General features: G+C 40.6%; 1 protein-coding gene across 5 annotated transcripts in view; it reads left to right on the forward strand.

The window, feature by feature from the left end:
* DACH2 (dachshund family transcription factor 2) overlaps window positions 1–27,023 on the forward strand; it is a 234,446-nt gene that overhangs the window by 87,854 nt on the left and 119,569 nt on the right. For 3 of the 5 annotated variants that reach the window (XM_056491704.1, XM_056491706.1, XM_056491702.1), the window contains exon 2: window positions 25,191–25,309. In XM_056491704.1, the coding sequence (XP_056347679.1) occupies window positions 25,191–25,309 (119 nt within the window). The remainder of the gene's footprint in view (window positions 1–25,190; window positions 25,310–27,023) is intronic. The other 2 variants (XM_056491705.1, XM_056491703.1) reach the window with 1 other exon arrangement.

Here is a 27,023-nt window from a genome sequence, read left to right on the forward strand (position 1 = left end):
GGCTTTTATTATTTGCTTCTTTTATGGTGGATAATAGTTTCTCACCTATTAAAAATTCTAATTTTACTTCTCAGAAGAATAATTTTAATTTGGATTAAAAAAAAAAAATACTAGAAAATCGATCAGATTCTGAATAAAGTAGCTTTATTCAAGCAGCTCCTGTCACCAGAGGAGCTGGAAACAGGTCGAGATTCCCTTAATTTACCATTTCTCTGAAGAATGCTGATCTCAGGAACACACATCTGCTTTTTACCTGTTCCTTGGTACCATCTTATTTAAGATGTTGACCTGGTAGTTCCATACCAGTTCCATGCTTCTGACCTCAGTAGAGTTGAATAGAAAAATTCTACTGGAATCCTGATAAACTAAATTTTGGGATCATCTTTTTGATCTCCTTCATTGCTGGCTTACAGTTTGCCAAGATCAAGGATGACAGTGACTTTTGGGGCTCTTTAGAGCCCTGGGGTGTTGCATATGGGGCTCACCAGCTTTTGGTGGCTCATCTTTCATCCAGGAGAAGACTGCAGCACAGAGCATCACATGCAGTTTATAGTCCTTTGTGCTGGTGGGTGTTCAGACACTGATAATATTCTGGTTGCAAGAGGGAGTTCCTGGTTTATTTGCAGCAGCTGCCCTGTTCTCTCTGCAGGTATGATCAGCCACAAGGTTTTAAGCAGGGGGAAATAAATCATGAATTAGTGACCCAGGCAGGGTTCCCTCTTCATTCACAACCACCCAGAGCAGCTGCAGTCCTTGTGACCAAAACTCCAGAGGAAGTTGGTGAGAGCTGGAGATAAAAACATTTTTGGTCAGCAGCCAGAGAAGGTCTGAGCCTGAGCCTGATGGTTTTTGTAGTATTGCAAAAGTTCCCTGTTTGCCAGGACCTTCTCAGTGCCCAGGGAGCAGCTCATAAACAGGCTGAGAAAGGGAAAGGAACCTGAAGGTGAAAATAAATCCTTTCTGCTATCAACTGGGACAAAAGCCTTTGCAAATTACTCTAATGAGGTGATAAGATACTGTGGTGATAAAAATCTTGTAAATCAGACATGTTTGTATTGCTTTTAAATTAAACTAAGACAACATCAAAGGAAGATGATTGGAAAATTTAATATCTGAAGTGGGAGACACAAGGCAGAACTGAAGAGAGAACAACAATCAAATCCTGTGTGCTGATTCCAGATGTGATGGGATGAGCTGAGCACAGAGGTTGTGGTTGGATTTGCCACTTCCCTGGAGCTGATTCTGCCATTCCTGGCCTATTCCCTGTGAGACACTGTAAGTTTTCTGGTACATTGGTACAAACATCACATAGGCTGTGTGTGTTTAAAATGGTTTTTCTGGAGATGCAGTATTAGCTATTTATGGTGTAGTGCAACAGCACCTGGATGATGTGACATTGTCTGGGAAATGGAGAATCTTTGGCATTCCTGTGGGAGTACAGGACTTTGTGCTTTAATAACAACAACACTGCATCAGAACCTCAGGAACAGCCTTATCCAGGAACCAGGATGCACTGGGGTTATTCTGGTTATATCTTTAATAACCACAGTGCCCTGGTTTAAAAAGTATTTCTTCAAATACACCTAGAAGATTTTAAAAGCTACTTGATGGTTTCTGGAAGAAGCAGTGAGTAGTTTTGGACCAGAATTTAGTTCTTTGTGAAGGGATGTGTGTGTGTCTGCATAAACTTTAATATGAAATCCTCAGTGCAGGTGAGCAGGTGTGTGACAGGAAATGCTGAGTGAACTGCAGAAAAGCTGCAGATCTGAGTTATTTGTAAACTGCCTTCATTTCAAAGTAACCTACATTCAGGAGTTTATTTTTTAATCATAATTAAATAATAATCCAGCATATGGTTATCATAAAAAATACAGGAAGTAGCTGGAAGTTAAAAAGCAGAGAGTTTGTGAGTTCATGCTGTTGTTATTAACTGGTCACTGGTGACAAAAAAAAAGGCATAAAAAAAGCAATAATCAAAGGAGACAGGGTTATATAACAAATAATTTATATGTGAGTATGGATTGCATGTTTTTTGGGAGGTGTGAAGAGGCAGCCAGGGGAGCTGTGGTGTTGCACAGGTGGATCCCTGCATCCCCCTTGCCCCAGAACACCACTGGTCCCTATAACCATGGTAATGAACATGCAGATAGAATTACATTACTTGGCTCTCACAGTTGTCTGTGCTCTCACAGCACAGAGGATTCTGAGCTGATAATAGAAAAGCAAACTGTAGGCAACCAGTAGAAAATTATTCTTTATTTTCCCTTCCTTCCTTGGCACTTCAGTTCCTGGCATGTGTCATTCTGTTCTTCTGTGAAACTCTAAGAACCTCTCTTAGCTCAGATTCACTTTTGACACAAGTTCAAATCAAAATCCTTCAGCAAACCAACCCCTCTGTGTGTCTGCAGGAAAGGAATGATGGAAGCAGAAAATGAAAATAATTTTCTGTTTTCAGATGCCTTCAGTGCACAGATGATTCTGTCCATGGTTCTTTGTATTTTAATGTGAAGCATGAGTTCAGAGATTTAAGGAATATTTTTCCTTCTTTCTTGACTAATTTGGGAAGGAGAAGTGCTATGTAGTGCTGGAGCACTGTTACTTTTTGCTGTTTGACCACATAGATTTGTGGTACTTACAGCACAGATAAATTGTAGGAATTCCTTTTTGTCATGGATGTGCCTGACCCTAAAAGCTTCACATTTTTTAAGGAAAAAAGGGACTTTGATCTCTCATATCCCACCTGAGCAGTGGCTTCCTACTGCACTTAATTTCTGTAAATATAAAGCAAGTAATTTTCCAAGATGATAAAGATGAGTTTCTTCAGTTTTCTGAGCTAAAGGAATAAGTAAAATGAATGTACAGTTCTGAGTGATGTTTAGTTCCTTCTAATCACTGTGTTACATCCTTTGTGTACATTAAATATTAAAAATGTAGAAATTGTTCTGAAAATGACAAAATAGGGTTTTTTTCCTCAGCAGAAAGGAGCACTGATGGCTTAAACTGGCAGCTGACCAGCTCAAAATCTCAGTGGTAATCTATAGCTGGCTTAGACTTTAGTCATTAACTGAAAAATACAAAATAAAATTTAAAAACCTCTTTGAATGTAAAGAAAGCTGAAATATCTACGAATGTACTTCCTTGTCACAATTATACAGGTACATTTCTGCAAATTGCTATGTAAGAGACACAGTAAATTTATTGACAAGCATCTTGGACATCTGAGGGTGAAGACTTACTTTGAAGGGAGCCCATGGGGGTTGACCATTAGTTGATTTTTTTTTTTTTTTTTCCTGAGAGGGAAATACTGAAGGTGAAACCCAGCAAGGCTTTTCCTGACAGAACTCCAGGGTGAAGAACTTGAGGAACCAGAGGAACCATCTTCTGAGGGGAAGTTATGGCTCAAACCATCTGTCTGTTCCAGCTATCACAGGGAAACTCTAGATGTGGTTTGATGTTATTTAAATTCTTAAAACTTCAGTTTAATGTGCACACAGTAAAAATCTGAGGTGCAGTAATGCATGGAAGGCTATTAATTTAGAACAGTTTTCATTTTCTGTTTTGAAGCCAGATGTTTGTAGGTGTCACCTTCCAGTCTAATGATGGTTTAAATGACTTTCTCTCCCCTCTTTTACCAGTGCACAACTTCATGTGAAGGAGGATAAATTCCCAGGGGCCTGTGCTGGGGGAAGGAGAAGTTGTCAGTGCCATTTGCTCATCTTCTTGCAAGGATTTAGGACAGACAGATGTTAACAAGCAGGGGGATGGAGGTGGTGGTGAAACACCAAACTGAGCTGACTTCAGTGGCCAGAGCAGAGTTAGTGAATGAGGGGTGGGTTTCCCACAGATCATTATGTTTGGTTAGGAGAAGGGAAGATGCATTTTGGAGAAATGGCAGAAGAACTGTGTTGTGGTGCCATGAGTCAGAGCTGATCCAGAGTGGTCCAGACTGCTGGGAGTGCTGTGCTCAGTGTCACACTGGCCATGTCTGCAGAGCTCAGCATCCTGCCAGGGCTGTGCTGTCTGCCCAGGGGCTGAGGGCTGCTGGCACTGACCTTCTCCATGGTTTTCATCACTTGACAGCCCCAGAGTTTCAGTTTTGTCCTGCAGAGCTGTAGGCACGATGCGAGTCAGTCACTCTGAGGTGAATGGAGCTCTCTGCCAACCTCCCACACATGCCAGAGGGTGCCAGCTCTACAAACTGTGTCAAGCTTTAATTAAAATAAACTTACAATTCAGCAGGTACTTTGGGACAGATGTTCTTGAGGGTTTTTTTGCGACAAATTGTACAACAGCAAGACAGGAAAACTTTCAGGGTGGTCAATATTAATAATTCAATTAATCCATGAAGTTATGTAGCTTTTACTGCTGGTTTTGCCTCTGGTGTACCTGTCACCTCAGTACACTGATCACCCCACAGATTCATTTTAGGACATGTTTTGTCTTGCATGCAGTATGCATAATTCCATTTGAATAGTGACACACAGAAACGACACTGTAGCTCAGGAAATGGCAGGTTCTGGAGCTCTGCAGCTGCTGCATGCCCTGTTTGCATCAGTGCAGCGGTTCTGTGGGCTGCAGGGGAAGCTGTGACGAGAGCTGGAGCTCTGGGGAGGGCTGGCAGTGTGCACAGCGCTGCTGTGTTGTGACAAGGCGTCACAGAGAGGTGCCAGCCCCCAGCAGAACGCCCTCATTACCCTGTGTGTTTATAAAACAGCAGCAGGGAAACGTGTCAGTCAGTGCAGGAGTGCCAGAGCTGCTGGATGAACGGGCTGCAGGATGAGTGTGGGAGCTGAGCTCATCCCAGAGCTGCACTCGGCACTGGTGGCATTCCAGACCTCTGGGGTGTCACCACAGGGACCCCTCATGGCTTGGTGGTTGTTGTGTGTTGGCATCTTGTGTTTCATGGACTGTTACTGCTGGAGAAATCTGTAGGGGTTTTTTTTTGAGATATAATCTTGGAGTGATGGCTGATGTTGAAACAATCCCTTCCCTTCCCTTCCCTTCCCTTCCCTTCCCTTCCCTTCCCTTCCCTTCCCTTCCCTTCCCTTCCCTTCCCTTCCCTTCCCTTCCCTTCCCTTCCCTTCCCTTCCCTTCCCTTCCCTTCCCTTCCCTTCCCTTCCCTTCCCTTCCCTTCCCTTCCCTTCCCTTCCCTTCCCTTCCCTTCCCTTCCCTTCCCTTCCCTTCCCTTCCCTTCCCTTCCCTTCCCTTCCCTTCCCTTCCCTTCCCTTCCCTTCCCTTCCCTTCCCTTCCCTTCCCTTCCCTTCCCTTCCCTTCCCTTCCCTTCCCTTCCCTTCCCTTCCCTCATAAATACTGGAGTATCAATTATGGATATATCCCATAATTATATCCATGTTATTGTCTTTCAGGTAATGATGCTCTTAAAAGGAAATGCTCCCCACATGTATAGGAGATGTGCTTATCTAAATACATTTAAAAGTGCTAGAAAATTACTGGAAAAGGTCAGAATGCATTCAAACACGTATAAACTTGGATAAATATTTTTGAACACTTAAAGGAAATACTTTGTTCTAACGTAGCATGGCCCTTAATGGTACAGAGAGAGTCTTGTGAGCAGTGGGGGAGCCAGCAGTGCCTCCAGGCAGTGTTTATTAGGTACTGGTGATCAGCAAGCAGAAACCATCCCTGGAGGGAGTGAAAAGCTGTGTGGATGTGGCACTTGGGGACACATGGGGTGGTGCTGGGGGACCTGCCAGACTTGATGGATCAAAAAAAAAAGAAAGTGATTGTGTGGTTCTGTGACTTTGAGAAAATCCAGGAGAGGGGCCTGGAGCATCCCCTGTGGTTGTGCTGCTCCAGGACTCCCCAAATGTTGGTTCCCAGGTGACAGATTGATCTGAGCAGGGTCTGTCCCCCGAGGGGAGGTGGCTGAGGAGCAGAGGAGGATCAGCCAGATGGAAGTGGCTCTCCCCAGGAACAGCACTGCCTTCAAACACCAGTAATTGATGAATTGTATGCAATATGCAAATGGGAATGCATAAATCTCCTGAATGACAGCTTAATTTATGTGAACCCTTAAGAATGTGGGATTAGATTTTAATTAAATATCTTCAAAGGCACCCTGACTTGCTCAGTTTTTTGGCTGCTGTCTTTATGAGAGTTTAGGAGGGGACAAAATCCAAATTTTAAATGTATTATTTACTGTATTTTCTAATAAATTGTCATTGGACAAAAGTCTCATGTATACCTTGGGTGCATATATTTCAGGGACTATTAGATAAATTCTGTGATAATAATAAAATAAAATCAAAGTACCATGACACTTGTTTGAGCTTAAATAATTAGTGCCACTGGTTGACTTGTTCCTTTATGTTTAAAATGGGTAAGCATCCAAGTTAAAGCTGCTATAAATGTTTAATGTTTCACATCTAAGAAGTACCTTAAACTTCTAGAAACAAGTGTTTGCATTTTAGTGGTTACTGTTGCTGTAGTTGTTAACCAAAATGTGATGAATTGGTTGTTTCTGCTGAGGCAGTGAGAGTAAATTCAGCTTGGCTGTCTCAGCCAGCCTGTGGCAGCTGCAGGAGATTTTCTGCCTGGGCAGAGCACTTTGAGGTACCAGAGTATGAACAGTGGGTGTCAGATTCCCTGGCCCCTGGAAAAAGCAGTTATCCTGCCCTGGAACCAGCAGATGACAGCAGCAGAGGTTGGGGGAGCAGAACCATAGGGAATATTAGCCAAGTGTATATTTTGGTGTTTTCTGGACAGAGCTTATCACTCTGGAATAAGCAAAACCAATTTCACATTGGAGGTAAGAGGAGGTAAAAAGACAACAAGATATTTCTGCTTGGAATTGAAGTGTATGTAAAGTCACAGTTAGACCTGAACCGTGTCATAGTCTGAAAATTCTTTTTGCAAAGATGCAGTTAAGCTTAGCAAAATCTCCAGCTCAGTCAGCTGATGGTGGCCTTGGCAGTGCTGGGTGAACACTTGGGCTTCATGGTCTTCAGGGTCCTTCCAAACAAATTATTCTGGTATTCTGTATAGGAAAAAACAAGGAACTTTGTGATAATCTTTCATTTAAAGAAAGAAATAGTTAATGAGGGTGAGGAAACAGTGGCACAGGGTGCCCAGGGGGATGAAAGGTGCCAGATCTTGAGGACATTCAAGGCTTGATACCATAACACTGTCCCAGGGAAAGGAACAGGATGAGAAATTCCCCAGTGATGGGAGAACAGACTTGAGGCTGTAGGAAGTGAGGCCAAGAGCAGAGACTTTGGGGGATATTCTAGAGGCAAATCATTGGGAAATATTGAGCAGTTGGGGTAGATAAATAGGGAAGGAAATGGATTTTGAACCTTGCATTTCACAGATTTTTGGTTGCAAACAGTTTGATTTTTATCTATCTTAATCCAAAAGTTTGCACCTATTGTAATACAGTTGCAAAATAGGTCACTCTGGTGGATACAAGGCACACATTTTTCAGTTTTTTTGGGTGCAAGTCCTTAACCACAGGGGTGTGAGCTGTTCCTGCTGGGTTCCTGTGCCCGTGCCAGCAGTTGCAGTGTGGTTGGTTATCAGGACTGGAGCTCCCCACTCCAACATTGCCTGCTGCATGAACCACGACAGCACACCAAAAAGCAAACTGCAGCTGCTGTAATGGCAGTATTTTTTAATGCCAGAAAAAGGAAATAAAATCTTGAGATACTGTGCTTTTTTATTGTTGAGAGTGAGGATTAAGAATTTCTTGACTTGGTTGTAGGGTGGAGACATCAGGGGGATTCTGAGGTTCAGCAAGGAAACACTTCTGGGAAAAGAGGAACAAAAAAAAAGAAAAGCAGAGGAAATCCCATCACCTGAATAGTGCACTAAAGCTTTGACAAATATTTTCAGTGAGTGGGGCAGCAGCTAAGTCTAAGCCTTTTTATATATGTTTTTTTTTTTTTGTAGGCAGAACTTTTCTACAGGTGACCATTTTTCTGCATCCTTGTGGCCTTTTATATTTCACAATATCTCCCTGACATGGGTGCATCTGAGGGAATATGTGAAGGCAGAAGCTTTTCTGTACATCTTCAAATCTTCTTTATTTGGGCACTGATGGATAATGTTTGCTAAACATCTCATTACTGCCTTTTTAAATTATGTTGAACCATTCCTATTAAATTAATGGTTGCTGTAATTATGGGCAGCATTTAAAACTGCAGCCTTTAAAACTTTAAAATTCCAGTAAAAATTGGTGTATAGATAAAAGCATGAATTCCATTTATTTCTGATCTTTTTTTTTAATGTTTCTCATGATCACGAGCTATTTTAAATTATGAGACTGAAAAAATCAAGTTAAAAATAATTCTGAAACACAAAAAGGCTGCTGATGGGAAAATTTAAATATATAAATATAGAATCATTCAGTATCAAGGTAAAATTCAAACGTGGAAACTAGAACATGTCAGTGCATTTTTTTCTGAACAACTTCATGTTGATTCTCTTATTTTTAATTTTGCAAGTTTTTCAGTTTGGAACCAGTTTGGGTGAGGGAAACCTGCAGTTGAATCCTGACGATTAATACAAATTTTAGACTCTAGGGAAGTGATAAATCTGAAGGTCTTTACTGGAAACACAAATGTTAATGATAAATGGCAGAGGTTTTCTGGACTTTAATGTGTACATAAGTCATTGTGCATTTTTTGGCTGGAAAGTTAGAATTGATGTCCAGGGATTCACAAGGATGGCAGGAATTGTCCATAACGGGAGGGAAATGCTCTTTGAAGTGTGTAACTGCACCCAATCTGTTTTGAACTGACTTGGAAATACATGGTTTATTAAGAAATAGAAATTTGAGTAATTTCAAATCATTTTTAAACTGTGCAGAATAGCTGTAATCACAGTTAGAAAGTTAAAAATCAGCATGCTCCATTACTGCAATATTAAGAGGGAAATCCATTTTACTTCGTTAGGAAAGCATGTTTTAAGAAAGGAAAATTGGAAAAAAATATTTTAAAGCTTCGTTATTGTATTTTTTTGTTTTCCCAGGAAATGTCTACATCCAATAACAATAAAAATCAATGAGTAAATAAACAGTGAGAACACGTTTACCAGGCACCAAACTTCGAGATTTCACGGAAAAAAAATCAGGCTTACAAGGAATTAGTGAAAAAATGTTCATGTACATTTTCCTTTGAGATTTCAGCAGTGCAGCCTAAGCAGAATTTCAACCCAGCCAGATTTTGTGTGGTTTGAAAAGAAAAGCCTTCTGTTGTATTTGAAAAAGAATCAAGTTATGTACTTTGCACTTCTTCTAATGTCAATTAGTCATGGTAGAATAATGCTTTGGAATAACTGGGCTCTTCTGAGTATCCCTGGAAAATAACCTTTCCAGTTAGCTGAGGAATTTGTTCTGTTGTTAATATTTGCTTAAGGAGAAGCTGTGCAATTAAAGCTGGGAAGCAGAAGTGAGCAGTGCTGGAGGAGAGAACTGAAAGTGCTTCAGAACTGAAACTTCTCAGATGGGAACCAGGGTCACACCAAGTGATGCTCCTGCACAAAGCTCTACCTGTGCCTGGAATCTGAAATACCTCCCTGGATGTTCAGAAATAATCCCAGATAATAAAGTGTGGAGTGGGGAAGTCTCTGCAAAGGCTGGTGGGTTTCAGAGCAGTGAAATCTTGACTGGTTATTTCACTGCCCCACAGGTAATCCACAGGGTAGGAGGAATTCTGTGCCTTTTTACCTTTTGATATTTAAAAGCAGTTGATCTCTGCAGTGCCATTTCAGTGAAAATTGTGCTGGTTTTTGCTGTATATGCAGAGATCTTCCTAGATGTGTTTTATGTTGAGCATTCCTTTCACATCTGCTATTTGCCACACAGAATACAGTGATGTAGATCTTAATATTTCCTTTGAAATCAGCCCATTCTTACAACTTAATCATTGTGACTGCAGTGCTTTCAATTCCCTCTAGCTTGGGAATATCTTCCTTGTAATTAGGTGCTTGAGGAATCCATGTGCAGTTCCAGGTACAGCCATGCAGGACCAGATGAGTTTGGGCAGTTTCTGCCTTTCCATGATGCTTGCAGGCTGCAGCCCAGCAAAAAGTTGGATATTTTCCTTGTTTTATCACATCTGCCTAATTTGCAGTCTTTTATAACACCTGAATGTCTCTCAGCATATTAACTTTGCAGATGTTGCCTCTCTTTTGGAGGGCTAAATTTTCATTGTTTTTCACACTTCATTAATTCTCCTTTTTGAAAAAACTGAATGAATTTTTAAGCTGCTTTTATTCACTCAGATCTCACTGCGAGGTTTTGTAATCTTTCCCCTCTCCTGTCGATGCAGTCTCTTCTTTGAGCTGTTTTTAACTTCCTGCTTTCTTTTCTGAATGTTTATGAAGGTATTAGAGTTAGAGCCAAATCACTTTATTGCTGATTTTTCAAGGTAGCTCCTCTCCTTACCATAATTTGCTCTTTCAGTCTATGAGTGCTCACATTCATACTCATCTTTTATTAAACCAAGGCACTCTGTTAGTTGATTTTTCCCATTAAATTAGGGTCTAAATGTACTTCATCTTCTTTTTTTCCCCCATATATCAATTAAATCTGCAACTCCCTTTTAAAAAAGATTTTATTCTGCTTAATGGCAACACCACCCTGTGCTGCCATCAGCCTGAGATCATTCTTTTCATGGTTAAGTATTTATCAGAAGCAGAAGTTATTTCTCTGGGTCAGTAATTACTGGACCTACCTAGACTGGAAATGAACACAGAACAGATATTCATGCTTCCTTATCTGTGCTCCTTGAAAGTGTTTTTTTTCAATAAAAGCTATTTTTAAAATTAAGGGAAAACAAGTCATTGACCTGGAAACTAATTGCATTGCTTGAACTCAAGTTTTGATTTTTGTTTGTTTTGAGTAAAAAGGAAAATTATTAGTTAAAAATACTACTTAGAAACAATTACTTCAACATCTGGGAATTTTGCACTGAGGTGATGGGATTGTTTTAATGTATTGTTGATACATTAAAATGAAGCTGCCCCCTCATTTCAATGCAGTGCTAGGTGAAGTTTTCTGGTTTTAGTTATTTAAATGTCTCTACTTTGGGCTTTAAGGACAACTGAAATGATGCTGAGCAATAAGTTCTGTAGGATTATTGTACAAGGAAATGATAATATCTTGAAAATTAAAATCTCTTGAAATAGTGCAAGTCTGATTTTGTGTTCCATATCACTGATAATGCCAGATTATTTGCTTCTTCTAATGACACTTAGGAAATTTCTCTTTTGAATTTGTCAAAAAAAATCTCAACAGTCTGAAGCTCTTAAATTTCAAGGAAAGGAATGTATCTATAAAATGATAGAAATTGTTAATAGTGGGACACATTGAATTATCTGAACAAGAGCAGGCCAGATGTCCATCACTGTAGAATTAAGTTAAGCAGTTGAATTTATTGTCAAATCAGTCAGTTTACTGTGTGATGTATTTGATAATTCTCCTAAGTTAATTAGTTCCAAGCAGATATTTTATGGCACTATGGCCTGGCTGTAAAATAATGCAGCTGGCTTGTTTTCAAATGGGAGAGTCTTCTTCTGTCATTTCTCTACAGCTTTAAAAAATATCTGAGTGTTATCTGGAATAAGGCTGAGCTGGAATTTCTGTCACCCTTTTAGTCCAAGGTGATTGCTCCAACTTGAGAATGTCAACAATTACCCAGTACTCATGTTTAATTAGTAAAAAGGAAGCACCTGTATTTTTAGAGGAAAAGACTTCAGGATTAGACAGTACAAATTCAAGTTGTAACAAAAGACAAAAATGAGCATATTATTCATCCTTGGGGAAAATCAGTCACTGGATGGGCTCTGTTCACGGAAAAAATGCAACAAATAATTCTTTTTGCCTCTGGTCCCTGTGCTTGTGTACTGATGAATATCAGTAATGATGTTTACAACTGTTTGGTCTGTCCAGCAGCAAAAAAAAAAATAAATAAAAGAATTAAGAGCACTTCTGACAGACCTGTAGCACTGCAGCTTTAATATCTCAAATTTTACACTTGACATATCATTGCCGACTGAAAAATGTGACTTTTTATTTATTTTCTCTAAATCACTTTCTTTAAACCACCATCTGGTTGAGGCATTAAAACAGGCAATATTGCTCCAAGAGTTTTCTTAAGACCTTTCTTTGGCTGTTAATTGCACATTTATAATTATGTTCTTACAAAAAGATAAAAGAGTTTTGAAGGATTATTCTTGGCAACGGACCTAAGGTGAAAACCTGCTGGTTTAATGTGTAAATTATAATGTGTGCAGTTGTGAAGAGTGGTTCTGTGAAATGCTCCAGTAAGCTCAAGAATCTGAGAGAGCTGTCAGAGAGTTTGCACTCGTAAGGAGCTAATGTTCATTGCAAAACAACTCATAATATGCTGTGCCTGAAGGCTAAATGAGCAGTTGAACTTAAACACAATCACCAACTTTCTGGAAGACAGATAAAGGAAACAATTGTTCCTCCAGCAGACTTAGAGAGGTGAAAAAACCAGCCTCACTTTGATGCCTGTTTAAAATCATTAATTTTCCTGTAAGTTAATGTAAATTGAGGATTAAACAGAAACTGTTACCATCTGACCCTTATAAACTAAACTTCTGTGTGGCTCATCTATTTGAAGTCAAATCTATCCATACATCTAAACAGGAAACTGAATGAAAACATTTTTTTCTTTTCATTTCCTATATCCTGCAAACTTTTTCAAAGCCTATTTCCTTTTAAAAGTTAGGCTGCATGCTTATAAAGCTCTTTTTTTTTTTCCTCCTGTCATCATAAACTTAACCACCAGTTACTAAGCAGAGGATTAGGAGGGAATGATCTCTGGACACTGAAGTTTATCCATTGAAAATATTTCTAAAGTACCATCTTTGCAGATGGTTTTGGACTGTGTGAGGGATCCAAGCTCTGAGATAGGGCACAAATACTGTAAAAATCAGTTTGATTTCACAGCTAAGTGGGAAATGCTGGGGATTCAGGATTATGACATCTCCCTACAGCTCAGGGTGATTTCGACCGTGTAAGATCTGTATTTCCTTTTCTATAGTGGCATTGATCTCTAGAAAATACTTTGCAGTCTAGGGATGGAATTGCTATATATTAGATGATGATGATGATGATGATTATTATTATTATTGTTACTGGTCTTTATTTACTGCAAGGATAAATGACACAGCTCTGGTGCTCATTGCTGAGGTTTGAGGATTGTTGTTTTTTAAAAAGGTGATAAATACCAAACAGGGATGGCTGTCATCCCTCATGTTTCAGGGATCCAGAGCACATGGTAGGAAACTCTTCTCCAGTGGATGGGTTTGGGTTTTTGTGCATCTGTGCTTGACAAAAAACTCATCTGAATGAACTGACTTGTTTCATTATGTTCCCATGTCAAAGCATTGTTATTTTCTCCATGGTCAGTTGAGCCTCATCCAGCACAGAGAGTTTGAAGTCAGGTCCTTCAGTCAGGTAATGGGACTGGAAAGGGCAGACAGTGTCAGGGAAGGATTCACAGCCCTGACCCTTGCTCTTGGTCATGGCCCTGTCCAGGCCCTGGAGCAGGGTTGGGTCCCAGTGTGAGTTGTTTTTTGCTGGATAGCAGAGAGGCAGCAGCTTCTAGTGCTGCTGTGTATTGAGAGTCCAGAGCTGGTGCTGATCCTGAATTACCTGCAGAGCTGGCACCAAGTGCTGGATGCAGACAGATGAGGGGTGTGCAGGGTTCCCAGGTGTGCAGGGTTCCCAGGTGTGCAGGGTTCCCAAGTGTGCAGAGCTCCCAGATGTGCAGGGTTCTCAGGTGTGCAGCGTTTCCAGATGTGCAGAATTCCCAGATGTGCAGAGTTCCTAGGTGAGCAGCATTTCCAGATGTGCAGGGTTCCCAGATGTGCAGAGTTCCCAGGTGAGCAGCATTCCCAGATGTGCAGGGTTCTCAGATGTGCAGGACTCCCAGGTGTGTAGCGTTCCCAGGTGTGCAGAATTCCCAGGTGTGCAGAATTCCCAGGTGTGCAGTTCCCAGGTGAGCAGCATTTCCAGATGTGCAGGGTTCCCAGATGTGCAGCATTCCCAGGTGTACAGTTCCCAGGTGAGCAGCATTCCCAGATCTGCAGGGTTCCCAGGTGTGCAGAATTCCCAGGTGTGCATGGTTCCCAGATGTTCAGCATTCCCAGGTGTGTGGGAGGGTGCAGGTCATTACTTTACACCTTTCAGGTGTTTATCATTGTTTTTTCCTCCTCTCCTCACGTGGCTGTAGCCTAAAAAGAAAGTTCTGGGGGATTTTGATTTGTCACAAAATCAGTTTGAGATGATGCCTGTCCCCTCCCAAAGCTGCACCTGGACCTTCAGCTCTCCTGGTTCTTGTCCTGCTGCTAACTTGCCCATGAAATATGAGCTCCCACATCTTTATCTGATTTAAATGCATCAAAGAATCCTGCATCTGCTGGTTGGATACATTCTCCTTCACTGAAACGTCTTTCCCTAAACAGAGTAATACATTCAATATGGGAAGTGTTTGATATTTTTTCCTGCAGTACCTGGATCAAGAACATGAAGCCCATTGCTTTTGGAAATAATTCCCACACCTGAGCAGTAGTAGGCAAGGTTTTTCATTGAAGACATGGTGATAAGGAAGATGATGGAGAATAGCAAATTCCTGCCATTCAATGAGGGTCTGTTACAGCACATGGAGAAAGAAAATGTAGAGGGGGTCCTGGCACCCTAATAATTGGCACTTGATGATGTGCATTTAGCAAGAAATGTGACAAAAATTCTGCCATGATACATAATATAATATCATTAATATGATGTAATTAATGTGATATAATAAAATATAACATAATACAGAATAGAGTGTTTATCTGCTTCCCCACTTTTTTTTCCCTGCAGTTCACTCAGGATAGTTTTAAGGACGTTGAGAGATTTTGGAATTTGCCCTTGTTGAACAAACAGCATCCAACCAAGATGCTGCACATATCACAAGTGTCACCTTCTGCAGAAACTCTGTTTCCCTTGGTTTTGTAGTGGATTAAGTAGTAGTTGTATATTCCTTGTATAAAATCTGAGTGTCTTGGACTGCTCTGGTGGGAGGGCACAGCAAACTTTGTCACTTAGAGCATGAGCCCACTTGCATTGAAAGAAAAGAAGGATTCTTTTAGCAGCTTTCAGGGTAGGAAGATAGGACTTCAGTGAATTTGGCTCTGGACCAGATAATCCTCTTTTGTTGATGTTAAACCACTGGCCACAGCAGTGATTACAACATAAGAGTACAAAAGAGGCTTTATTTATACTACACTTTTTCTTTCATGTTTCCAATCATAAAAATAAATATGTCTTATTAGAAAAGAAAAAATTTACTTATTTACTTGTTTGCGTGCTGGGAGGCATTAAGTGTTTCCCTTTTTTTTTTAGGGGAAGTGTGTCACTTGCATTTAACTCAGATAAAAATAAAGGAAGATAAAACTAACTTAATTTTAGAACATAATTTTTTTTATTTTTTGAACAACTATTTTAAAATGGATAGCCTGCTGTGAAAGAAACAAAGCACTTCAACAAAGCAGGAAATCAATAACCACAAGAAAGCCTAAAGAAAATGAATACATATAGTGAGCAAGTGACATAGAAATTATTTTCTGGTATAAGAATGGTAATAATAGAATACATATGGAGGGGATGAATAACATGATAGAAATATACATAGAAAAGACATGTTCTCTATTTCTAGTTATAAATAATGACCTCTGTGTTACAGTATTTAAACTTTGAAAGGTCTGGATCGTGGTTTTCTTCCTGATTTCCCCACCCCCCTGTCCTAGGTAAATATTTATGCTTGCAAAATTTAGCAGGCTGGCGGCCATGGAAACGTATGTCTTTCATTTATCTCCAGGAAATCTGGTTACAAACACTCTTTTACTTGAATTCTTCAGTCTTTTCCAGCAGCTTTTAAAACTCCTCTTGAGTGAGGAGCAGGAGTTGTGTGTGTGACATGGGGCAGTCCATGGCAGGGCTGTGTTTGCCCAGAGCTGGATGGTGCTGGGAGGGAATTTTGGGGAGAGTAAAGTACACCACAAATTTTTGGGAAGTGTTTTAAAGACATCAGCAGCAGGTATGACTTATCTGCTCAGCTATTTTATCTGCTCCAGGACATAGCTGAGTTCAGGAAATCCCTGAATTTGGGAATAACTCGTGTTGCTTTTCAGTAGTTTGAGCTGCTTTTTCTGTAGTTGGCTTCTTCCAGGTTTTCCTAATTGTATATGAGAGAGACATTTGTAAAATGACATTGTGTTTCCCAGTGGGAAATGATCTAAGAAGGGTTCCTTGGTGTAGCTGTAAAAGCAGACAAGCTTTTGGTCAGAAAAATATAGAAAAACAAGTAGTATTGGAGAGTTATGACGAGCTGAGAATAATTATTTCCCTGTATCTGTTACCCCACCTCGGGGGGAAAGGGTAAACTGGTGGAGCAGAGGGAATATTTCCAGGAAGGGAAGAGTGATGCTGTAATCTCTTAGGGGAGGGAGTGAAACCCAGAGCTCACCTACAGTGGGAGAGGAATGAGATGCCATAAATGGGACCTTTATGATCCCATGGTTTGGTACCCGGCTGAGATTGCAGAGTTACAGATTCTTGCTGAAGCACCTCTCACTGCCAGCCCTGAGGTTGGTCACAGTCAGAATTCAGTGGGGTTTGCTTTCATAGTCATTTCAGGTATCTGCTGCTGTGGAGTTCCATCAGGTAGATTTTCTCTGTTTGTGCATATGTGTGTACAAAATAAGAAGAATTTCTGCATTGCTGTGGGTTAAATCTCACTTAACTGATAATTTTTATTTTCTCATGTTCCTAAAAGTTTGTGCTTTGTTGTTTGAAAATCCTTCTCCTACTGTACATTTGCAATAGAAATAATAACCTTACCTGTCTCTGGAGCTGACAAATAAAATACCAAGAGTCACAAAATCTGGAAAGGTAAAGGTGAAGCAGTGGAGTTGCCTCCCTACTTTTCTGCCTGTCTGATTTCATCCTGGTCCAGGACCACCAGCAAACTGAGGAGTATTTTCTGTGGAGTTCAGCTCAGATGTTTAGTCCTGGACAGAATCACCTAATCATAGAGGCTCCTTTGGGTTGCTGGGAACAATTCCTCCTTTCAACATGGACATAGGTGCAAAGGACTGCTTCTATGTTCTTTCATTTATTATTCTTTGAAAGATGAATTTCTGTTTTATACCTTTGAAGGGTCTTTGCCAAGATTGTGAAAACACCAAAACTTGTAATGCAGAGATTAAAAACAGTTAAGGCAGGAGCAGTTTCCCATTGCATCAGGCTGCAAATGGCTGTGACAGCACAATGCACCCCTGTTAGGGAATTAATATCAGCTCCCCTGGGCTACCTGATACTCAGGGCTGTAAATACGTCAGGTCTCACTCTTGGATTTCTGTCCATGGATAATAAGCTTGAACAGTCACATTTTTTACAACTTCCATTGAATTGAGACTTACTGAGATACAGCTTAGTGAAAACCAGCAGTATTTCAAAACCTTTTATTGCAATACATTCCTCTAATTGGCATTGAATTCAGATACAGGTCAGAAATAAAGCCTGGCAGGGTCTGATACAATTGAGACACATGACATGGTTGTTCATAATAGATGGTGATTGTCTTCTTGGAAAGTTTCCATGCAAATATTTGTGGATGAGTGTGTAAAAATAAAGTAATTACTAAAAATAAAAAAATGGGGCAAAATTCACTGGTATGAAAGGAGTTTTATAGCTCCTGAGTGTCCTGGCATATCTTTGCACAGGGCTGGAGTGTGTGCTTGGTTCTGTCTGTGCCTTGGCCAGCAGCAGCTGCTGGGATGGAGCTGGGGTGTTCCCAGGCTGATCCCAGTGCCTGCCTTGTCACCTGCTCCCACCAGTGCTGAGCTTCCACACACAGGTGGGCAAATCCTAAAAACCTGTTCAGTGCTTTGGTTCTACCTGCTGAATAGTCAGACACTTAACAGATCAGAAAAAGAAAACTGCACAGTAATATTGGCTGTACTGTGCAGTGGTTCCCAGCCCTGATCCAAATCCAAGCAGAGCCATCCAAGCAGCTGGGCCAGGCTTTGCAAGGCTCAGAATAAACTTGGCCATGTCTCTGGCACTTCCACATTTGGTTGAGTTGGACATCATGGGGGAGCATTGTTTTGACAACAGATCTGTAATTTGAATTTTCTGGGTGTTTCATTAGTGGCACAGATCCAGCCAGGACAGGCCCCCTCCTGCAGGATTTGGTCTAGGCAGAGGGAGAACAATGGGAATGAAGGCAGCAGCAGGGACTTTGTCCCACTGGCTGTGATCCACACTAGGTGCAGTGTATTTTAGCTGTGCCACAGTTGCTAACTTCATGCAGTTCTGTTAAATTTCTGTGTGTATTTCTGCATCTGCTGGAGTCACACTTCCAATTTCCTCGCTGCCACATCCTTAAATAGAGCTGGGGCACTGAGGGACATGGATCAGCCTCCAGCTTGTCTGCAGAATGAATCTCCCCAGTTCAGAAATTTGGTGATTTATCCCCCTTTTTCCTATGGTCTTATTTGACACGAGAAAAGCAAAACCAGGAATGTTGGGGTACTGTTATATCTGCAAGCACACTCATAAGTAATTAAAGAGTTACTTAAAGTTTTAAATCTCAACGAACCAAAAAGCATTTTTTGGTTTTAGACTTACTTTGTAATGCCTGATTTGAGAAATAAGCAATTAAACTTTGTAAAGTAAGAACCACCATAGTGAATACAAGGAACTCAGGTAATTTTTCTGACTGTAGACCCCAAGACAAGTTTTAAGTAAGTACTGGATTTTCACTAATTGAGATTTTTTTTAGGATGAACAGAGTGATAATGTGCTATGTTCTGTTCTTAATGATGAAGTTGTAATAGTCCACTGGAGTTCTGAGCAGCTCTGTGCTGCTTTTTTCCTAACCAGTCAATACGACAGAGAAAGCTCAGATTTGTGACGCTCCAGAGCAAACTCCCACTGACATTTTCTCCTGCAGTTCCCTGAGGACTGGGTTTGGGAGTGTCAGAGCCTTGGTGCCCTGTGTGCCCTGGCAGGTGAGCTGTGCCCGGGCAGCGCTGCCATGGGCTCCAGCAGCCTCATCTATGATTAATGCTAATTGCCCATTTTCATGGATGGCTTTCCCTGCTGCTGAGCTGGCTCCTGCTGCCTTTGATGTGGCTGGTGATCCAGTGTCCTGCCATGGCCAGACAAGTGATCACTTTGCCAGCGCTGAGAGGAGACAGAATCAGGTTGCTGCGGGGTCAGGCTTTGCTTCTCTTCTTAAACACTGAAAGGTCAGGCAGAGTTTAACTACCACTGCCACCTTTGAAATGTTGTAATAAATGCCAAAGAAAGAGGATTATTTTAAGTCCGTGCTACAACTAAAAATATGAAGTAACAGGGAAGGGTTCTAACTCATCAGTATGTTACATTTATTGGTAAATACTTCAGAAAATTCCCTGCACGATCACTAGGGGGTATTTTATGATATTGGAAGACACAAAAAATTTTAATTTCTTGTTACTGTGCCAGTTTCAGGAAAGTAACTAAGATTGAGGTTGTGTGAGTGTTTTATTTAGCTTTTTAAGTGTTATTTTTGTTGTGGTTTTTTTTTAAACTTCAGAGCACTTGCACCACTTACTGCCACTATTAGCAGGGCAATTTACACAGCATGTCATACAGTACTTCAGTATTTCTCCTTTAAGCCTAATAAAATATGTTGCTATTGAAGAAATCTGTGATACATATGAAAGCTTCCTAAATCACAGCTCTAGCATGTTTTTGTACCAAATAGCTCCAGCCTCATGAAATCAATAATTAATTTATTAACTGGATCTCTTCTGAAAAAAAAAACAACCCAAATCAGCAGTCCTGGCGAGGCTGCCTCCTGCCAATTCATAAATAGTTGATGACAAAAATGAAAAAGTGTAGAAGTAAAATTCAAATCTTAACGATCAAAGTATTGGGTACCTCATCTATCACAGCTTGGAATAAACATATCACAGAAAGTGTCATATCTCATTGACACTGCAAAACATAATGCTTTCCCTTGTTATCTAGTGAGCTGCCAAGGCTACAGAGTTTATAGGCTGCTAAGATAATGTGCTGCTGGTAATCCACTTCACTTGCAGAAATATGAAGTACTGTTGAAATATATTTCTACTTGGTTTATTCTTTGCTCTCCAGAGGGTAGGATGCTATTTCAGTTCCTCTAAAGCAGCGCAGAGAATGAAAAGCAAAACATCAGGATAAATTATGCTAAATGGTGGACTAGACCCCAGAGGAAATCATGCTTCTGTGGTACAGTATTCCTCCATTTATCTTACAAATGTTACATCTAATGTTAATTTTGTAAAGGGAAAGCATTCAAAGCTTCATCTGATCCTTTTAATAATAGTTTTAGTTGCTACAGTGTTATTTGTCAAACTCCTGCTATCATAACTAACTTTCCTAGTTTTGGCAGACCATTCATACAGAAAATATTTTGGGCTACTAATACATAACATTTTATTTCACAAAACACAAATAACCTAGTAATTACACTCCAAAACTTAACAAATAATTGCCAGCAAGCAATTACCATTCAATTAAAGAGTAATTACATGGTTATTTGTGCCCTGTAAAATAAAGCATTACTGAAATCAGTAGTGCAATCAATATTTTAGCAGAAACAGGATGCTGCAGTGATGGACCTTTCAACCTGTGCTGATTAAATTGTCATCCAAATAACAGTTTCCTAGTTAAATCACCACATGTTTATTTGTCTTGATTAATATGCAAATTCTCTTCTGATTCTAGTAAATCTCCTATATTTAAAAGCACAAAAGTAGAGCACTATTGTACATCAGCAGTGATCTGCTGCATGTTTCCACTGATTAATTATATTGTACAAAGCTTTGATGAATTTGGGGATTTTAGGAAATATGGCTGCCTATAATGAGCATAAAATAAGAGTTAACAAAAGATGGAGCTGATCAGTAACTTTAGGAAAATCTCAAAAACAAAAACTTATTTCATCAATTCAGATTAAAATTCCTTGTCATATCAAGGGAATATATAAAACTTCGAGAGAAAAAGAAATAATAAAATTAGCTCTCAACAGGAGTGGAAAATAAAGAAAAAAAGAGACATTAATGAACAATTTCTCAGCATTTTACTGTATAAATTTCAACTGTCAAATCTACTGCTCAAAATGTAATTTATTTTCTGACAAATTTAATTTCGACCAAAATTTTAAAAATGAACAACATTCAGATTAGTTCATTTTTCTCTTTCAAGAGTTAGTGATTTTGTGGGGGTGGGATAGAGAGGATGACAAGAATGACTTTATAACCATGGTGCAAATGCAGGTAAAAACCCAAAACCTCCAATTATCCTCACTTGCAAGTAATTGGTGGCCCAGGGAGGTTTTGAGCTTGAGAAATGCCAACAAAATATTAATCAGTAGAGAATTTATTTAGTAAAAAGAATTAAGATTCCTGAAGGTGTGCATGGGAAACAATATTGTACTTCTGTTTTAGACTTCACTTGGGCCCAGAATTTATTTTTTTTTTAAAGTTTTTAAAATATACCCATAAACTAGAAGTTTCTGACTGAATTAAAATCTAATTTAGATTTGAGTAGTTTCCCATTTACAAAGAACTATGGATGGAAAGTAAAAAATTTGTGTAGAGATTTTAGATTCTCAAAGAAATGCATTTAAAATTGTTTGAAGGTGATTGTTCCTGTTTATGCCTGCTTTGTTAGCAGTGAGGAAAAGATTTTTGTACACTTCTTGAATATGTGACTTTCTCCACTCAGAGAAAGGAAAATGTGAAAAAGAAAATGCAGTAAAAGAGCAGGGTGACAAAAGATGAGCAATAATATTAAATAAAGTTAATATTTATATGCTAATGCTATTAACATTTATATGCTAATACTTCCATAATCACAAATTATGTCTTGCTCTCCCCAAATGATAATTCTGCTTGCCTTGGTTTTACTGCTCAGTGCTTTTACTGGCAAGTTTGGCTGAATTGTGGACGTTGCATATGTTTTAAATAGTAAACGTGAAATTTGGTGGAGTTCTAGATGGTGTGGGACAATGAGAGGGGATTTTGGGGGAGTGTTGAGACACAATAGTGACATTCCATGGCTTGGTGGTGCCAGCAGGGAGTAAATCCCATGAAAACCGTAATAAATCTGCTGCTTCTTTGTGTATATCTTACTAAAACCCCAAGATTTTGAGTAAATACTTGTATCCTGTCTCTGTGAAATTCCTGGTTTCATGTTGAAGCAGAAATGGCAGAAAATTTGTTTCTGACCCAAACTTGAAGCTTTTGGGCTCAGATATGTCACTTCCTGTGAGTTCTGCTGTCCTCCCAAGATAAAGGTGTTGATTCCTGATGGGTGACACGTCTCTGGGGATATCCAGGGAACCCAGCTGGAATTTTGAGGTGTCTGCTGCAGTGCTGGGGGCTCTGGGGTTCCTGTGCTTGGCTGGGCACTGAGAGCAGCAGAGCTCAGCCTTACAGAGCCAGACAGGTCCTTGCAGGTATGGCACAGTCAGCAGAGCAGCATCCAGTTTTTCATTTAAAAGCTGAGATTAAAGTAGAGACAAAGGACTTGGGCTTTATTTGAACAGATTCAGCTGGGAACAATTCCATTCAAATGATCATGGCTACAGCTGTATGTCAGTCCACGTCCTAGGAGTGACTAATTTATAGGAATACTCACTAAAAGGGCTTTCAGTAGGGTAGAAGGACACTTCTCTCTGTTCAGTCCATCAGACCCCTTCCCCTAAAGCACCCCAATCCCAGAGACACCAAGTGCTGTGTTTTCCCAGTGGAGTTTCCCTTGCCTGTGTAAGGGAGGGGATGAATACAGCCAGCAGGGTCCTGGAAGGGAATGGAGTAAGTTTTGATGTGAACTTCTCTTCCTTCATCTCTTGTGGGTCAGTGCTCAGGCACAGGTGTCACATCTGCTTGTGGAAGGAAACACCTGGAGCTGTGCTCTGCTCAGAGCCATCAACAGGAGCTTCTGTCAGGGCAAAATCTGCAGGAACCAAAACCTGCAGAGCCAAAAACTGTCATGGCAAAATCTGCAGGAAACAAAACCTGCAGAACCAAAAACTGTCAGGGCAAAATCTGCAGGAACCAAAACCTGCAGAACCAAAAACTGTCATGGCAAAAACTGCAGGAACCAAAACCTGCAGAACCAAAAACTGTAAGGGCAAAATCTGCAGGAACCAAAACCTGCAGAACCAAAAACTGTCATGGCAAAACCTGCAGGAACCAAAACCTGCAGGACCAAAAACTGTCATGGCAAAACCTGCAGGAAACAAAACCTGCAGAACCAAAAACTGTCATGGCAAAAACTGCAGGAACCAAAACCTGCAGAACCAAAAACTGTTAAGGGCAAAATCTGCAGGAACCAAAACCTACAGAACCAAAACCTGTCAGGGCAAAATCTGCAGGATCAGGGCTGGAACTCCACAGCCCCTCCTGCTCGTCCTCTGAAAAACCAAATTGTGACTAAAAAGTCTTTGTAAAAGCTTTTAAAGCTGTTTGTTGCATTTTGAAAATGTTTTTCTTAGATCAATAACAGCATATGGAGTTTTCTGCAAAAGATTTGTTGGTGTTTGAGTTCGGGAATAAAATGTTTTGTTGTTTTGTTGATGGAGCTCTTGTGCTGGAGAAAGCTGCTAATTTTAGCTGGTTTGTAGGTTTTTTTTTTCAGAGACAGTAAGTGCCAGCTAAGCACTTAGACATGCCTGTGGATTACAGGCTCCTGTAATTCAAAAGAACAACAATTCCTGTTTGTTCAAAACCCCCACCTATCAAGCCAACGTTGTCTGTTAGACAATTCTGTTGTGCAGGGGATGATTTCAGCAGGTGATTTTAATAGAGAATGCATGTGTGCATCAAACTTCCCCTGGAAATCAAATGCTCTTATTTTAGGTTTTCTTTATTATAGCCCAGTGGTTCTTGTAGCAAGCTTTACTGCACAGCCATCATAGTATGATAAACAACTGAAAGCATCAACAAGAAAAATGGAAAAAATACTGAATAAAATGAAATTCAAAATGGACAAACCCGAAGCTAAAAAGAGGGGGGAATGGTTTTATGGAGATAAAATAATAAACCCAAAAAAATGATTTTGTGCTACTTTGATGTACAGTAGAACAAAATAACACTAGCACAGTGTGAAAAATGAACAGGTTAATGGTACCTCTGTGGAGTGCTGCTGGAAGTTGTCTTCATTTAAATGCAGAGTTTGTCGTGCATTGATGGAGGGCTTTGCCACTGTAACTTGATAGAGTGAAGTTTAACTTAAATTTCTTTGTGAACTAGAAGTCATTTTGGAAATGCTTTCTATTCAAACCTCATTCATTGTTGCAGCTTAGTTATTTTATACAGTGTTTCACTCTATGTTGTCAAAAGCTCTATTATTCAACAGAGTAAAATCTGTTATGACCAAAGAGAAGCAGCAATACTTTTCCAAACATGAGGAGGTTGCATTTTTATTAGATGGCTTGAGGAAGAGTGGATTCAAATGTTTTTTTTGGCCTGTAAATCTGTGTTATGGTGGCAGAGGAGGATGGGGACGTGCACACACACTGATGGAAGGGGTGTGGAGGTGATAGCTGAGAACAACAGGCTGTGAAGGGACCTGTGACACTTTGGGTTAAAATCTGCATCCATAACTCACAAGCTGGTGAGTTTTTATCAGGCTGGGCTAACACTTGGTTTGATCTGTAGTGGTTAAAGCCACCAGTCAGTCTGTGAAGGTTGGTGGTGAGTTTGCAAAGCTCAGGGTTAAGTCAGTGCTGCCCTTCAGAGGGGTGTCCAAGTTTGGGGTGATGCTGCATTCAGAGTTTTGACTCCTCCTGTTCAGGCATCCCAGGCTGAAATTCCCTGTTTCAGGTGCATAGCACAGACCTTGGAGCAGTCACTGCTGTAATCCCCCTCCCCAAGCACCTGTGAGGTCCTGGGATAATGGGAAACCTTACTGCTGGCTCATGAGAAACCTGTGCACTTCTTCCTTGTTTAACCAAGCGATTTTCCTTTTTTTTTCTCCCTTTTCCTAGGCACGGATTCTAATATTTATTTTCACATATCACGGCTGGCTCAGGTATTCTGCACAGATCGATGCCCTGTGTGGTAAGGCAATGTTCCACAAGGAAAATGTTGTTTTCATTTCTCTCTTGTCCCAGCAGCTCCCGCCCGGGCCGACCCCCCAAGCGCTCCCTGGGAGTGGCGATCCAGGAAAATGCACGGCTGCTGCCCCACGGAGTCCCAGGCCTCTTATCACCAGGGCTTATCTCTCCAACAGGTAATAAAATCCATCAGATGATCAGCCTCATCTCTTCATACTGCACAGCAGTTAAAATAAACTAATATTGATCTAACTGCCTTGTCCTTCAGGGCTTTTGCAGGCTTTACCAGAGGTTACATTATTGGATTTTTTTTTTTTTTTTGAGTGTTCATGAAAACTCTGTTTTGCTGCTGCAGTGACTGAAATCTAATGGCTTTGTAATTTAGTTCTTTATTAATTGCAATTTCCTTACCGGAAATTCCATTAAATGTGTTATTTTAGTAAAAGCAAAAAAAAAAAAAAAAAAAGCCAACCTGAGAAGCTGAACTATTGTCTGGGAGGGCTGTAAGAGGCATTTCTGCCTTTGAAATGCATGTGTGTTTTAGTTCTCGTGGGATCTGAGCAGCGTGGCTAATGCCTGGTGCATTGTAACCCCATTAATGTGTGCTGGGGAGAGAGAGATGCTTGTAGGAATTACAGAAGAAACACTTGAAAAGCAGATAAGTCCATGTTGCCACAGTGCATTGTGCTTTAATAATCTGCTTTCAATATCACAACATGAAAAATCTAGCGTGAAAATATGTGGAATTATAAACATAATTTAATGCCTAGTATTTAATTTCACTTCATTAATTTATTAATAGAGTTTAAATTAAATCTTGTGCTATCCTGATGAGTGTTTTAATTTTTTATTAATTGCTGTATGCTAAAGGTAAGTTGATTTCCATAATAAAGCTATATTCACAGTCTCTGTTCATAAAAGTAATTGCTTAAATATTCAACAGGCTTAGCAGTTTTAGGATTGCTGTCAAAGTCCAGTCTAAATAAACTGTAGCTCCCTAATAACCAAACACAGTGATGTATTTAGGAGAATATAAAGTCATAGAATATGTAACAGGAAAAGCAGAATTTAAGAAGATCCTTGTTGGTGGTAGAGTGCCATCTCTCCTTTTAGTATCTCTGTCGTGTTCTCAGCTCAGGAACTTCATGGATTCCTGTTCATGTCACTGCTGATAGACAGGAAAGCACAGGAGCCTCTTGCATTGATAAGTCCTCTGAAATCCAGAATATTCCATGTAACTTTTCCACTCTGTGTGTGTTTGTAAATAGGGCACCAAATCACACAGACTGCCATGTTGCTTCAGACTGGGAAATATTTTAGGATGCACAGTGAAGTACCACAGACACATTCTGTGTCTCACAGATATTTTGAGCAGCACACAGTTTGAGTAGAAGATTATTAAGTTGAATTTCCAGGCTGCTGGGAGTTGTCTGGAGCCTGAAGTGTGAGTGGGCTCCATGCCCTGTATTTAGCACACAGGGAGGGAGGGGTGTCTGCCAGGGCAGCTTTCCCTGACCTTGGCAAGACCTTGGGGAGTCCCAGACCGTGTGCCTGGAGCAGCTGGGGGGGTTTGGGAGCAGCTTGGAGGGGGAAATGTCCCTTTCAGGGCATGGTGGTGTCACCAGGGGCTGCAGGCAGGGAGGGTCCCCATGGCTGGGGTGGCCCCAGCATTGGGGGCTCCCATCTCCTGAGCCCTGTCACTGCCCAGGGGTCATGGGGCTCATCCTGTCCCTGAGGAGAGCCCAGGGTAAGAGCTGGGGAGGCAAAAGACTCTCCTGTGAACTCTGGGGGTCTGAGCAGGTGGGGCTCTCAGTGGAGCTCCCCAGATGTGAAGCCCCCATCAGCTTCATTTGTACCTCCTGACACCCAAAGCACTGACTGCTGTACTCA

The sequence above is a fragment of the Oenanthe melanoleuca genome, chromosome 4A (genome assembly GCF_029582105.1).
Source record: "Oenanthe melanoleuca isolate GR-GAL-2019-014 chromosome 4A, OMel1.0, whole genome shotgun sequence".
NCBI lineage: Eukaryota > Metazoa > Chordata > Aves > Passeriformes > Muscicapidae > Oenanthe > Oenanthe melanoleuca.